This window comes from Peromyscus maniculatus, chromosome 20 (genome assembly GCF_049852395.1).
Source record: "Peromyscus maniculatus bairdii isolate BWxNUB_F1_BW_parent chromosome 20, HU_Pman_BW_mat_3.1, whole genome shotgun sequence".
NCBI classification, from domain to species: Eukaryota; Metazoa; Chordata; class Mammalia; order Rodentia; family Cricetidae; genus Peromyscus; species Peromyscus maniculatus.
The window spans coordinates 5,208,830-5,224,696 of NC_134871.1; the positions used below are offsets into that span (position 1 = coordinate 5,208,830).

The 15,867-nt window shown below is 46.5% G+C and overlaps 1 protein-coding gene across 1 annotated transcript in view; it reads right to left on the reverse strand.

Annotated features, from left to right (window-relative positions):
- Fer1l6 (fer-1 like family member 6) overlaps positions 1–15,867 on the reverse strand; it is a 127,336-nt gene that overhangs the window by 59,730 nt on the left and 51,739 nt on the right. The window contains exons 18-20 of the mRNA XM_006990681.4: positions 14,672–14,849; positions 9,971–10,095; positions 1,884–2,018 (exon numbers count right to left, since the gene is read on the reverse strand). Coding sequence (XP_006990743.1) covers positions 1,884–2,018; positions 9,971–10,095; positions 14,672–14,849 — 438 coding nt within the window. The remainder of the gene's footprint in view (positions 1–1,883; positions 2,019–9,970; positions 10,096–14,671; positions 14,850–15,867) is intronic.

The window sequence follows — 15,867 nt, forward strand, 5'->3', positions numbered from 1 at the left end:
TAATCTTGGTAGTCCAAGGACAGCGCCCATCTTCTGTTTTGTTTGAGGTCAGGCTTCTGCAGTCATGCTACACCACTGCCTTTGGATTCATGAACCAGCATTTGCACTGCCGCCAGGGAAGGAGGCGGAAACAAGGCTTTAGCTCAGCCACACTTGAAAACAAACAGAAATGCCTGCTGGGTTCCATTGGCATCCTTCGGGAGGATGGATGAAGTCAGGACAGCTTGGTATAAAATGCCTGTTCTGCTTAGCAATTAGTTTGTTAACCATTTTTATTGGGCATGGTTAACTCCAATGAGCCCTGGAAATGTAAGGGGAGCATAAACCCGAGCAAACAATTTGCCAAATGTAAATGCGTTTCTTACAGTGCCCATCAACCCTCATGGACTGCAAGCCGCAGGAGAATGAGAGAAAGTTCTAGACTAGAAACACAGGCCAGAAGAATTCAATTCTAATCATCTGATTATCATAGTTTAGGTTCATTTTAGCTGCAGCCCAGGGACATGATCGTATGCATGTCTTTCCATATTTCTCCAGGAGGAAAGCACAAACTTTCTGTATTGTATGTCTTTCCCACAATCCTTTTTCCGTTATATTTGAAAGCATTAGCTTAATTTTTTTTCTCTGAGAAAAGGGCATCATTGAGTGGGGATCTGGAAAGGAAATAGAAAGTAATATAGTAGCAGTGGGTAGTACAAGAACTAGCAGGCTAGGTTAGCAAAAGACTCCAAAGATGTGAGATTCCCTTTCAAATAGAAAACAGATGCTTACGATGAAACGTGTATTCCAAGGAAGAAGAGTGAAAGGGTGTTTACATTGTGGGTCTTCCTCCAGAAAATCTGTACTGCATGCTGAACAGGAAAATAAATACATTCAACCCCAATATATAGTAGCTGTGGAGGGGCCAAGGGAGGAGATGCCACGCTCACAACCACCAACTGTACATGAAAGAGTAGACCCAAGAGTTGTGTTTTCCTGTCCTGACTCTGTCTCTCACTAGCTCTGACTTTAAAGAAGGCACTTGGACTTTCTAGAACTGTCCTCCTTTCTAGAGAGCAAGAAGGGCAGGACAAAATCTTCATGTTCCTCATGGTCCCTAAAATCTTCGTGAATCTCACATTTTGTTTCCTCCCTGGGCTTAGCCCATCCCAGGGCTATTATGCGCACACTAGGAGTAAGGAGGCTTTGGAAATCTTTTCAGAACAGCCTTTATACTTTATAGATTTGAGCTTCCTGTGGAGATAGAGATGTCAAAGAAAAGAAATAAATCTTCGTCATTCATTGTAGATTTCTTAACTTAGAGAAGAATGCTTGTCATAGTCACTTAAACTCACCAGTCAGCTTTGGGAGTTACCTAAGGTTTCAGAGCACAAATGTCTTTGGAGAGGTTTGGTTCATCACCAAAGAAGGCCGTGATGAATAAGCTGTTGCAGGGCTAAGCAACAGACAGGTAAAAGAAGTGACCCAGTTATAAGTCTGAGTCAGTGAAGATGCCCATGCATTTCCCTCCCGCTAGGTAAGAGCAACACAGACATGTTTGCAAAAGGCTTGGAGAAGTTTTATAAACATCAGTAACATGGGACCAGCTAGGGGGTTATGGTAGTTGTGGGTTGGCTTAAGCAAGCATCACATCCCTATAGAAGTGGGTGTTGACTGAATTTTGCTAATTTGATGCAATTTTGATTATAATGTAAAGGGAATTCTGAAGAACAAACCCTAAATAAAGCAGTGGCTATCATCAACGTGGTTCTGTATATCATAGCACGCTAAGGTGAAAGCCACCGCTGGCCCCTGACCACTCACAGTGTCATTGATTTTTGAGTCAGTTCCTACAGTAGAGGTTTTGGAAGAAGGTGCAGTCACTGTTGCCTGGTGACACTTACCACAGCATCACTGTCATAGAGTTCCACCACCACTAGGGGCGGGGACTCCGCCAGCTCCCTCTCCTCCCCGTGCAAAACCAATTCATTGAAGAGCAGCATCTGGTTCCAGGTAGGAGAGAGAGTCTGGGAAATGATCTGGAAGAAAACCACAAAGGAACCATTTAGCTGAATTGTTCAACAGAAACTCGGAGGCCAAGGAGAACCCATGGCAGCTGTTTATTCAATGCCAGGGAATGCAAATTCACAGTCTCTAGAAAACTTTGTATTCATAATGTCTCATTAGTGGAGTACTGCTTAGCGACCTATTTGTATAAACAACTTTAATTTACCATGGTGCTATGATGGCGTCCGCTGCCCTTACTGAGTGTTTATTATGTGCTTTCTATAGCGCTGTGCATGCACTGTCTCATCCAAACCTCAAAATCATTCTGGGTACACGCGGGTTGAAGACCAAGAAACAGGTTCACATGTCCAGAGTCTTCAGACGACAAACTGACATTCCATCTGGATCATCCACTTTTACCAGGTAAATACCACTGGCATCTCAACTTTAGGGATCCCCTCCACTGAGAAAAGGGGGAGGGGATCAAATATAATCTTGTTACCACAGGCTTTAATGTTGACTTTCAAATCTCATATACTTTATGTAGAAATCTACAGCTGTGTGGCTGTTCATTGACTACTCTGAATAGACCAGAATCATCCCTCACCATTGGACATGACATCCTTCTTTCACAGGAGTTGCCATGGCAGCAAATAGTGACATTGGTAATGGACTATACCCATCATACAGATGGAGAAACTAAAAATCAAGGCAGGATGATAGTATGAAGAATTGGTCTAGAACCATGAGGGCCTCATCAGAACTGGCCCAGAGCTTCCTTCCCAGGCTGCTCAAGAGGAACGTTTAGAGGGGAGGATATTATTTAAATTTGAATTCCCTTCTCTGTTTATTTAGACATTTGGAAAGAGGCCAGTTTCACAGATGAAAGGTTGAGTTGTTCGCCGAGCAGGTGGTCCCGCACCTGGGCAGACACTGCCCATCACTATGTGGAGCCCGTACTGGAAAGAGTCCATGGTCACAGCTCTCTTCCAAGCTGTGCACTCAAATGGGTCTCGTAAGTGAATGTGTGCAGCAGCTGCTGGATCCTGGGGAAATTTCCACAGCACCTCAGAACTGTGCCTGACCCACCACTATCAACTCCAGGAGGGCTGGGAGGAAGAACTGGCCTGCACTAACCCTCAGACTTACACAAAACTGCCAGCTCAGTTGTAGCGCCAGCCAGCTCCAGTTAAATTGTTTGCACTGTGGTTACGGAAGAATAGCTTTATGGCTCTTTATGTAAGCGGTGAAAGTATCGTGTCCTGCAGCTCACCTCCTTTCTTGAGTTTTTATTTTAGACTATTTCGTGTCTCAGATGCAATGCGGTTTTAAAATGCTTCTGGAAAATCTAGCTTTTCTGACATAGGAAGACAAAAGTTCAACCAACCGATAAACAGGAGCAACACCATCTCATGTGTGCTCCGTGCGTGTCGCTTTTTGAGGAGACAGGTGAGCTCTCTGCAGCACACACCTGACTGGCAGTGTCATGTCAAAACAGTCAACATCTTCACAGCGTCTTCCCTACAGACGTGTTTGAATCACTTCCTTCCCCTGTGGCTGGAAATGCCGTTGCATAACATTCCAGAGGCCAGCATTCAGTCTTCATCCTTCATCCATCATGTACCTACAGTGTGCTAGGCTGTATCCTCTGCAAAGTGGGTGCTTGATAGCCATTTGCATGGATGGATGAGAGGGCACTCACCTGTTCTCCAAGTTGCCACCATGTGTAAAATGTCACCTGGTCACTTTAGAGCGGTCCTGAACGACTCACCCAAACAAAAGTCTCCCACTTTGCTCAACTACCTGTGATTAGCCTTGTTCCTTAAGGAATTCCTTAAGGAGCCATGCACTGAACTGAGGTTCAAGCAACGTTTGGAAGTTCAGGGTAAGACTCTGTTAGCACTGTGGACAGTTAGTCAGATGTCCTGGATAGAATATGGTAGTAGGAGTAAAGACTAAATGGAATTCGGGCTTAATTAACTACCTGTGACCAACTTGCACAGGTGACTTAATGTCTGGTGTTTCCCTTCTTTAAATGGGCTAACACTCATCTTGTCTGAGGTAAAGAATAGTCACTGCCTGGCATACAGTAGGTGCTCAGTAAATGCTTGCTACCCTCCCTAAATATACTCCATCTCGGTCCATATTTGTTTATAAGTGAGTACACATTGAGGGCTGGGAAGTGGCTCAGGACTAGAATACCTGTCTAGCATCTGTCAAGCCTGGGGTCCAATTCCTTGCACAGACACAGACACACACACACACACACACACACACACACACACACACACACACACACACCCTAAATGCCTACTCTATGACAGTCTTGGTACACTGGGTGATCTTGTCTAACCATCAATGACTTCAGGACTAAGCATCAGTCTCATCAGGCTTAACCATCTCTACCATCTAAGATGCCCCACCCTCTCTTTCTGTCTCGTCTCCTTACACACATCTGGCTCCTCTCCTCATCAGCTCTCAAACCCTTTCTCTGTGGTGTCCTCCTCTTTTCCTTATCCTTCAAATCCTGTTTCTCCATAGTGTCTGCAATAACTGGACATCCCCGGCCACCAAGTCACTGTGTAAAGGACTAATGTGCAGGGTGTCCTTTCGAGGCTGGCTCTTCCACACGCCAGGTGCTCAGTTCTCCTGGGAACCAGTGCCAGGCCACATGGGCGCTACCTTGTGAACACTGGGCTTAGCTGGGCTTGCAGGACCTCAGACTCAGCTTTCCCCAGTAGAAGTGTGAAGGAGGCCTGCCATCCATAGACCAGGCCCTCAGTCACACACCAGGCCCTCCGATGTAGCCCAACACCCAGACAGGACAGGAAAACCTGGGGCTTTCTAAATAAAACCAAGACAGAATGGCTAGGCAAAGGTGACCTCGGAATTGGAGAGACCTGGGTTTCCATCTTGGCCCACTGTCTCCAAGCTGTACAATCCCTAACCCTTACTTTTTTTTATCTCCAAAATGGGAAGTTACAGTGAGGGGTGGTAAACAATGTACACAAAATGCTGATTGTTGTGTCTGGCATATGAGAGCTTTGAATAAGTGACAGCTGTTATTACTAGCAAAAATTGGGCACTTGGTTCAAAATTAGAGGCAGATCCAGGGTTCAGCAGAACCTATTTTCCCTTTCAGATGATTATTTGATAAACAAAGTCCATCTGTGCCTTTGAGATATGAATCTCAATTAGACCAGCATGCTGTATGGAGATGAAAACCAGCAGGATAATGATGTGGCAGTCGGGTGAGCTCACTCAGGCTCCCCCAGGGTCACTTCAGAGGGCCTGGAATTGCATGGTTGAAGCAAGTGGATGGCCCTTGGATCCACCTTCCGAGACTGCTCTTGTCTGGGGATGGCAGTTGCAAGAGCAGCCATCATGAGCAGTGAGGCAGAAGCTGTTTTAAGCTGTTGGCATTTCATTTCATCTCTTTATTAGGGAGATGTATATGTTGCCATCATGTCTACCACAGATGAAGAAATTGAGCCCTAAAGGAAATTCTGCTTAATGTCATATATCTAGTAAGTATGAGACATTGGATTTGGACCAGAGCAATAGAACTCTACAGTTGTGTATTGATGTGTGTGTGTGTGTGTGTGTGTGTGTGTGTGTGTGTGTGTGTGTGTGTACACGTTTGTAGGGAGTGCACATATGTGCAGGTGCATGTATGTGTACATGTATGTGGAGGCCAGAAGGTAACCTCTGGTTTCATTCCTCAGAAGCCATCTACCTTGTTTTTTGAGACAAGTACTTTCACTGACCTAGGGATTGGCTGGCTAGCCAGTGAGCCCAGCAATCTGCCCATCTCCGTTCAGTTCCCCAGTAATAGGATTACAGTGTATACCACCACACTTGGCTTTTTACCTAAGTTCTAGCAATAAAATCAGAGCCTCATGCTTGCCTGGCAAGCACTTTACAGGCAGTGCTCTCTCTCTCTCCTGGCCCCTCTCCAGGACCTATGTGGACAGTCACTGCTGTGCATGTCCTCTCAAAACCTGCTGCACAAATCCTAAATGGTCTTCTAATAAAAACCTGGAGCCAGATATTGGGGTGAAAGCTGGAAGATCAGAGAAGCAGAGCAAGTCACACCACCACATCTTACCTCACCAACTCCTCAGCCTGAAAAAGAGCATGAGTTACTGTCTCCTTCCACCTTATATTCCTTTCTCTGCCCAGCTGTATCACTTCCTGTCTCAACCTTCCTAGTGCTGGGATTAAAGGTGTGTGACTCCCAAGTACTGAAATTAAAGGTGTGTGCCACCACTGCCTGGCTCTGTTTCTCTTTTAGACTGGATTAATCTCATGTAGCCTTGAACTCACAGAGATCCAGAGAAATATCTGCCTCCTGAGTGCTAGGATTAAAGGTATGTGCCACCACTGCCTGTCCTCTATGTTTAATCTAGTGGCTTGTCGTGTCCTTGTCTTGTTCAGGCAGGCTTTATTTTCTAGATTACAAACAATATATCACCACAAAGACCAGCCAAGAGGAAGGTCTTCTGCCTTCTTGTTTCCATTAGACAATGGGTGACAATGGGGATACTTTCCTTCCAAGGTCTCTCTACACTTCTCTGAGACAGAATGGACCCATCTCTCCAAATGGCTCCTGGAGGCCTTTGCACAGCCAGGCACATAGGGCTTAGCACAGTACAACCAGCCTATTGTCTGGAGGGCCAAATCCATGACTGCATCATACATTATGCAGGAGGAGGGTCTGCTGCTGTGGCATGGTCTGTATGTCAAATTGCTCTGATTGGTCAATAACTAAAACACTGATTGGCCAGTGGCTAGACAGGAAGTATAGGTGGGACTAACAGAGAGGAGAAAAGAAAGAACAAGAAGGCGGAAGGAGTCACTGCCAGCTGCCGCCATGACAAACAGCATGTGAAGATGCCAGTAAGCCACAAGCCACGTGGCAAGGTATAGGTTTATGGAAATGGATCAATGTAAGCTATAAGAACAGTTTGTAAGCAATATAAGTCTCTGTGTTTACTTGGTTGGGTCTGAGCGGCTGTGGGACTGGCAGGTGACAAAGATTTGTCCTGACTGTGGGTGGGCAAGGCAGGAAAACTCTAGCTACAAATGGCACCCAATGTGTTGGTACGAGTTTCTACCTCAAACCTGAGAAAAAAAGATTCTAAAACGGAGCTAAAAACAGTTCCTAGTTGTTTCTCTCAAGTTAGTGGCAGCCTGAGTGTTTGAGCTACTATGGCGGATTCCTGGAGTGTGTGCTCCACCTGCAGTATGGCAGGAATGAGGCATCTACAAGTGGCACATTAAGCTGTGTGGTGGATTTAGCCTTTGCTAGTACAAAACAAAAAGAGGTTTCTGGGCTACACGCTGCCTTGATAGAAGCATAGACCCACTATTTCTGAGAGTTGATGGCTCCCAGAGCTGGTGGAAAAGGTACCACCGCCATGTTGGGAAGCTGAAGTGGGCGGAGCCAGCAGCCACAGCACCGTTTCAGTCTTAGAATGCTGCAGTTTAAAGCAGTAGGTTCAACATAATATAAAAAATAAGCCATGTAAAGATGGCTACCACACAGAGAATCTGGATTATGTTCTCTTTGATATTTGTAACTGAAGAAAAACATTTGATTACAAAACCTGTTGAGTTATGCCAAAATGTATATTTTAAAGGTACCTTGACTTCAAAATTTGGATGTAAGGATATGTTGCTTTGGAAAGGAGACTCTGCTTTTGTTTCCACAGAAAGCCAGAGGCTATGGATTTGTTCCAGATTTAGATACATCAGGTTTGACCAGCAAAGACCACCTGAAAGGTCTCCGATCACAACATGGCCCAGATGATCCAACATCCAGAACCATTTCAAGGCAACTGGCTCAGATGATACAGTCTCACGGACTACTCCATGATCCTAAAATTTTCTTGTGTCCCCATAAGATACAGCGCCCCCCTCCAGCAGGAAGTAGTAAGAGAAGCTACGCCCAAATTCCCAAATATACCAAGCTGACTTTGGAGATGTATAAAAGTTAAAACCTTCCTTTTTAAAAAAAGAAAAGGGGAAGTGCTGTGGGATGGTCTGTATGTCAAATTGCTCTGATTGGTCAATAAATAAAACACTGATTGGCCAGTGGCTAGGCAGGAAGTATAGGCGGGACTAACAGAGAGGAGAAAAGAAAGAACAGGAAGGCATCACTGCCAGCCACCGCCATGACAAGCAGCATGTGAAGATGCCAGTAAGCCACAAGCCACATGGCAAGGCATAGATTTATGGAAATGGATTAATTTAAGCGATAAGAACAGTTATCAAGAAGCCTGCCATGGCCATACAGTTTGTAAGCAATATAAGTCTCTGTGTTTACTTGGTTGGGTCTGAGCAACTGTGGGACGGGTGGGTGACAAAGATTTGTCCTGACTGTGGGCAAGGCAGGAAAACTCTAGCTACAGTCTGGCCCACCCACTCTTCTTTAATTTTGCCAAATACAAATAGATTAGATATTATAACTATAATTCTTGCTTGATAATTGTTTTGTTATATGTAATTTTACTATGTTGAAGTTAAAACCTTCCTTTTTGAAAAAAAGAAAAGGGGAAGTGCTGGGGATGTCTTTCTGTATGCTATGAATGCGTTGCTCTGATTGATTGATAAATAAAACGCTGATTGGCCAGTAGCCAGGCAGGAAGTATAGTACAGGCGGGATAAGCAGAGAGGAGAATTCTGGGAAGCAGAAGACTGAGTCAGGAGACACTGCCAGCTGCCACCATGAGAAACAAAATGTACAGATACCAGTAAGCCACGAGCCACATGACAAGGTATAGATTTATAGAAATGGGTTAATGAAATGTAGGATCTAGCTAGCAAGAAGCCTGAGCCATTAGGCCAAACAGTTTTAATTAATATGAGCTTCTGAGTGATTATTTTATAAGTGGGCTGCGGAACTTCAGGGGCTTGGTGAACCCGGAGAAAAACTTTCCAGCTACAATCCACCATCTCCTAGAGCCCATGCAGAACTCAGCAGGCACTGGCTAAATGGATGTCATGCTGGTTCCTATCACACTCTCATGTGATAAATCAAAATATAGCCGAATCCATCAACTGGGCCATGGGGTTTGTCCTGGAGAAGATGTGTGCCCTCTTGACACCAGTCAATGTAATGGCCGCCATTCATCAGTCGCTTATGCACTTAACTTTTCACGTCTTCACAAAAGCTCTGCTTTGGAATGACAGAACTGGGGTCTAGGGAGCTCTTTGTCTGGTGACAGCTGCCGAGCAGATGAACCAGGGGGTGACCTTATGTCTCTTTATTTCCTCTCTGAGATGGCCAATTCCATCTTTCCCTTCCCCAGCCAACAACTAGAGAACAAGTAAAGCTTTGGTGAGTGCAACTGAGTGAGAGGATCTCCTCCTGCAGGACTTGAGCTGACTAAAAACCCTTTTCCGAGCTAGTGCTTGGTGTGTGAGACAGGAAGGAAGCAGAGGAGGCCACCATCTGCCCATCTCCTGTGACAAAGCACCTATCACCAAGCGGTGTTCTCCAGGGGAGAGGGCTTGAAGCACAGTGTCGGTAAAAAGCACCCTAGCTGCTAAGTGCAAAGTTTAGAACTTTCTGATGGGAAAGCTGGACCGTGCCCCTCCCCCTGACCCCAGCAGATCCCCTGAGGTAATGACAGAGTCTAAGTCTCAGGAGGGCTGTCCATGCTGGCTTCTCCTTTCTCATTCCCTCACTGCTTTCCACACCTGGTACTCCTGCCGTGACTGGGAAACAACAGGCTCCTCTTCCCATTTTTCTTTCCTGCCCTTGTCTTAGCTTTAAGACTTGTCCATCTGCTTTTGGACAGTGGTTCAAGGGGACCAATATACCTTCTGTGGGCATCTTTCCTGGCCAGCATTGGCTTCTGAGTCTGAAAGTCGGCCTACCGGGAGATGCAACGGGCAGTGTGAGCCTTTTCTTTCTTTCCCCAGCTCCACTGAGCATCAGCTACAGCAGCAGGGAGGAGGCTGTGGGCTCTCTGGTTACCTTTGTGGTCTGGCACTGGGACAGGAATGTGACTTTAGCGAAGGGATCTGAAAGTCCATTGCTGTCAGCTGCGATGAGGCCCCGGGCTTGGTACATGTGTGCTCTCAGCTGGAAGACATGCTGGGCTGTGGAGGAATTATGGAAAGGGAAAACATAAATAGGCTTTTAGGAGTAGTATGCGTGAACGCGTGTCCACAAGTGACAGCTGGCTGTGCATCCACAGAAAGGCCACAGCGACACAAGTCCTGCCCTCCTCCGCGACCAGGTAGAGAGGTACTAGAGCAGAGTCCCTTAGAAGCACATGTCCCCTTGAGTTTTTACCACACTGTGTTTCTTTTTTTTTTTTTTTTTTTTGGTTTTTTTGAGACAGGGTTTCTCTGTGTAGCTTTGCGCCTTTCCTGGAGCTCACTTGGTAGCCCAGGCTGGCCTCGAACTCACAGAGATCCACCTGCCTCTGCCTCCCGAGTGCTGGGATTAAAGGCGTGCGCCACCAACGCCCGGCCCCACACTGTGTTTCTTAATCATCATCACAACCATGTGAAATATGCGATTCTCTCCCCATTAATATATGAGGAAAATGATCCCAAAATGGACGACATACTTTCCTAAGTGTGCAGAGATCAGATTTTTCTTCTGCCTAATTCCAAAATCCACCCCCCCCACAAATGTCATATTTTAGCAAGCTTAAGTCACTAGGAATCTCTTGTTCTGTGTGGTGTGTGTGTGTGTGTGTGTGTGTGTGTGTGTCCGTCCGTCCACATGAACACATGTGGACACATGCATGTACAGGCTCATACACAGGTATATACAGCTGCTTTACAAATAGCTTTTACTTCAGTAAACTCAATAGATGTATTGAGTTACCCATCCATCTATTCTTCTACTTTGGCATTTTGAGTGCCTATTATGTAGACTTTTGGTATTAGTCTCTAAGGCACAATTGATTGTATCAGGACTGAGACAGTCCTTGCCCTTGGAAGCTCCTAGAGAAGGCTGAAGATTAGATGAGAACCCAGATCACAGTGTCGGGAGGGTGTGGTTGAATGGTTGAGAGGTCTGGCTAAAGGGCCTGGAAGACAAGGAGAGAGCACGTGTTGGATAAGATGGAACACAAAGAGAGACAGGTCGGAGGAGGTCAGCGTTCAGTGGAGGACAGCGCAGCTGTTTACGGTCTTTGGTCCGTGGAGTCTCACCTCCACTGGCTCTTCCAACTCACTCCTTGTTTTCATGTTCCCTTATTCCCTTTTGCCTTCTTGCCCACCCATTTCCACATCTCTGAAAGGCACTACATTAGTATAACCCATGTGTTTGTGTTGGCATGGGGATCACTGTGAAGGAACCCTTTGCGTACTCATTGAAATAGGTCAGCTTACTTAAATGAAGGGCACACATACCCTATGAGCATTCCCTCCCCAACCTTCATCAATCCACTCCAGCAACTTCTAGGCATAAGTCCCACATGTCCACACAGGAACGTGAGCACAGTCCTCTGTAAAGTGGAGGCTAATCATAACTCCTCATAAGGCTGTTGTTATAGGAGGCTGAGGGCTGAGGCCAGTGCCTGGCACTGAGAAGTGGCAAGAAGGTGCTGGTGTGCTCTTCCTATTGATTGTGGCAATGTTGCCCGTGGTGGGGAGCATCTGGAAGCAACCTGGGTATCACCTCAGCAGGAATGGACAGGAGAAGTGTGTGTGGAAGTGAGGGTCATGGACAGTGGTAGTCATGTGACCTCAGACCTTGGAGATGAACAGATAGGAGAAATGTCAGGCAGCTTTTAAGCATTTAAAAATAACACATTTGAAGTATACATAGCAAAACAGCAGGATCTTGAGACTCTAGTACATAGTGGGAAAAGCAAAATAACACAAAACGTAACAAGTTGTTCCTGTGAAATAAGATGATGTATACATAAGAGAAACAGGTCGTAGTCACCAAAGCACATTCAAATACAAGGGAGCTGATTCTAGGGGAGGTGGCTGGTCTTTTGAACAGAGACTTTCAGGATGGTGGTGTTCGGTAGGCAGGGATTCGAACCTCAAGTGGCTGTAACAAGCATATAGGATGAGCCAATTTAAAAAATCAGTAACAGCAGGTCATTCGGTAGCAGAAGTCTTGGCTACTTTGTGTGGAAATAAGGGTCACAGACAGTGGTAGTCACATGACCTCGGACCTTGGAGATGTGCATGAAGCACTGGAAAGGGCCAGAGGCCACATGGGACTCTTGAAGAGGTAGGGGTGTGTGTGTGTGTGTGTGTGTGTGTGTGTGTGTGTGTGTGTGTATGCTCAGGAGCAGATGATATCAGAGTAAGATATCAGGAGAATAGCATTGTAGGTCAAGCTGTCGATGGACAGAAGAGATGTAAGGGGTAGGTCTAAGAAGACAACAGTGTCCCCTGTGGGTGAAAGTTTGAAGGGCCAGATCACCACACACTGAGGGGTGGGGAAAAAACCTTGCTGCCCTCTTCAGAGGATAGAGAACTTGACTCTGACAGACAGGGTGTGGAGGGACAGGGAAGGCAGGTTGTCAAAAGGTACTGCCTTAGGTGACTTATGAAACCTGAACTTTGCTGTCTCCACACCCCATGACACCATCTGGCCTACGTGAGGACCAGCATGGGGCCTAAAAATGCAGCAACCTTCTCAATCCCCATTCTAATCCTGCAGGCAATTAGGAAACTCGAGCTGTGCACATTGCCCAATTAAGTCTACCTCGGTTCTAACAGTGCAAGGCTCTGCAAACTCCGAGTAAGTCAGTAGAATGAGAGAAGCGATTTTGGGGGGCTCAGTTCTAAAGCCCTTCCTGTCTCCATAGACACCAATTAACTCTAATGTTGACAGGCTGGGCTCTGTCGACAAGAGGGTCCCTTAAAATGACAGCAGTAAACAAAGCAGCGCACAGCAGATGTCACAAAGTGACAAAGTGACAGGAGTCAGCTGGGAGACAGCCATGTGTTGCTTCACATACTTCCGAGTTCAGCAGATTTCTCAGTGAGACTTGGGAAGGTCCCCTCCCTTGAGAGAATGCCCAGCAGCTGCCCTTGAGATGACTAACCCCGAGATTTTTAGCAGCTCTTCTGATAAGAACACTGCACAACTCTAGGGGTGCCACTTACTTAGTCTACATTTGGGGTTTCTTTAGGAACCTTGAATCTCACCAGTTCTGATTGTTGGAGTAATCTAGCCAGATTCCTCATGCTGTGGGGGCCCCCTGTGGTTATCAAGGCCACATCTGGATGCCCTACTTGAAGTTAGGATCACCTCTTGCTCATCTCTACATCCCCCTGCCAGGTTTTCCACCAGGCCTTCCATATATAGATGCCAGGTAATTATTTGCTGAATGGATATCCTCTGGAGCATAAAATTCACCAGTCGGTGTGGAAGGCAGCCAATGCCACCAATGTCAGTGCTCAGCAGAAGGTCATTAGGTAACTCCATGAAAACGACATGCTGCGTGGCATCTCAAAGCACCAGAAAAGCCTCTCCTACCACTCCCCCCCCCAATTGTTAGTAGCCGAAACAGTGAACACGTCTGGGCCTTTGGATCTGTAGAGATGTTTGTATTTGTCCAAAGATAAGCGCTCTCAATGACTTAATGGAAAGCAGATAAGAAAGTGGAGTTTGGAGATGGTTTTCTCAACCCTTCAGCGGCTGAGTGATCTTGGGCAATTTCTGGATGTCTCAGAAATGTACTCTCCCCATCTGTGAATGAAAGGATCTTCCCAGGGCTGAACGAGCTATCATGTGTAGCATATACGGCACAGTACTTGGCACTCTGTGTTATGTATTTTCCCCAAAGATAACACACGTGTGTGTTGACATTGAGTACAGAATCTATGAGGTGAACCACTGTACACAAATGCCCAGAAGCCTGTCTTCTCTGACTAGGGAGCCACTTGGAGCACACTGGCAGTCAAGGTCAACCGAAACGGAAGGATGTCTCACAACAGTGGAGACCTGGGCGTGTTTGACTTCAGTGTTGACAGCTTTGGCTCAACTCTAAATTCAACTTCGGTAGAAGTGAAGGCCAACTGCAATCTGCTTTGTCTGAACTCGGCAGCTAAAAAAGCACAAAAGTTAAAGTGACTTGAAAACAGAGCAGAAGGCAAAAGTAAGGCATTAATACTAATAATATAACTTAAATGTGTGTTGATATGTAAACTTAGTGACACTGATAAAAAGTGACTCCATGGATTAAATAACTTCATAAAATATGCTGCCTTTCTATGAAGAAGCAGCCAAGCCAGGAACTGGGCCAGAGGAACGTAAGTGACCTCACCAATACCAGTTTGCACTGGGTCACTGTAAGGATATGTACAATGTTCAAACCTCAATGCTGTGCAAAAAGGAAAAAAACCAACAAAACACCTTGCTTTCATGAGTCATATCAACACAAGAATTTTCTGCTCAGAACCCCAACACATCTGAATGAAGTCCAGCTACGAAGAAAGTCCACACTGCTGTTGCTCTACTCACAGATGCATAAATAAATGGGACATCCATTTAGGAAGGAAGCCCATTTGGGATTGCACTAAAGAAGGAAGGAAGGAAGGAAGGGAGAATACTTGGCAATTGTACTAAAGAAGGCAATGGAGTTGGTCCCAACTAAAACATCACAAATGCATGAATGCTGTCCCCGCCACTGTTTACACAAAAGCCCATTAGAGATGTCTCCTGCCCCTCTTTGTCCTGTGAGCACCATACCTTGGTATAGCAGGGCTGATGGAGGGTGATGGGTGCCAGATGCCTTGGAGGGCATTTCTGCTTCATAGCCCATGGGCAAGTTGTCCAAAATGGTGTTGGAGTATTTGGTGGAGCCCAGCCACAGATATATATCAACTTTCGCCTGTACAGTCCAGCCAGCCGGCCGTTTCCCAGGAAGCTGGGGAGAGGGGACAAGGAAGGCTGTTTTAGCACCAGAAGGCAAGCATGGGCCCTATTCTGAGAAAAGGGATCCTTCCTGGACACATTACCTCGAGGTCTGTACAGAGGGCCACACTCTAGGCTCTGTTTATATCACAAAACTGAAAAGTAATGGCCCCAATTACCACAATGCAAAACTCCGGAGGATGACCGGGGTTTGGAGGCCTTAGCCTTAAGCATGGACTCTGCTAATCACTGCCAGGTCCTGGATCACTTAAGCCTAACAGGTAGGTGTGCTTATTGCCCTGTTTCATGGAACAGGAGAGTTAGGCTCAGATAGACAAGTGTCTGTGTCCCCGTAGTCTTGAACTGGCACACCCAAGACTGGAGCTCGGGACTGATGAGTCCACATGGAGACCCTTGGCTGAGCCCACAGCCCGCCTCTTCACCATGCTTTCCAATTGGCCTTGCCTTCCTAGAACTCTGGCTACTGGGTTACTGCCGGAGTTTCTGTGCCCTCATTTATCCAGGATTGCCTGTCCTACTCTCCTGTCCCACGCCTCTGCATGAGGGGAGGTCCTGCCTGCTCTCCCAGGCCCTTTTGCCTGGCAGACATTTTCAGATCCTTCCTCCTCCTCAGGCAGTGTGGCCTTATGCTCCCCCTATGTTCTCTGCTACCTCTCTTGTGATGGCCTCCGATGTAATGCGGGTGGGGGATGGGTACTTGTGTGTGGTGTTGAGACGGGAACAGGGAGTGGTGTGGGGGTGCAAATGTACGTGTGGGGTTCCTAGACCCCAAGACCACAAGGACACAGATGGGTGAATTCAATGTGCCTCTTTTGCTTCTTAGTCACCAGGTTTGGGACCTCCCTGTCCCCACCTGCAAAGTTCCAGACACCAGCTCCGCTGTGTTCAGGACTTCCGAGGAGCAGAGGCAATGGCACTTAAGTCGATCTGAGCAGAGCCGATGGCCCTCAAGACATGGCTACTTCTCAGGATTCTATTGACTCTTCTAAGTGCCTCTTCATGGCGGGTTC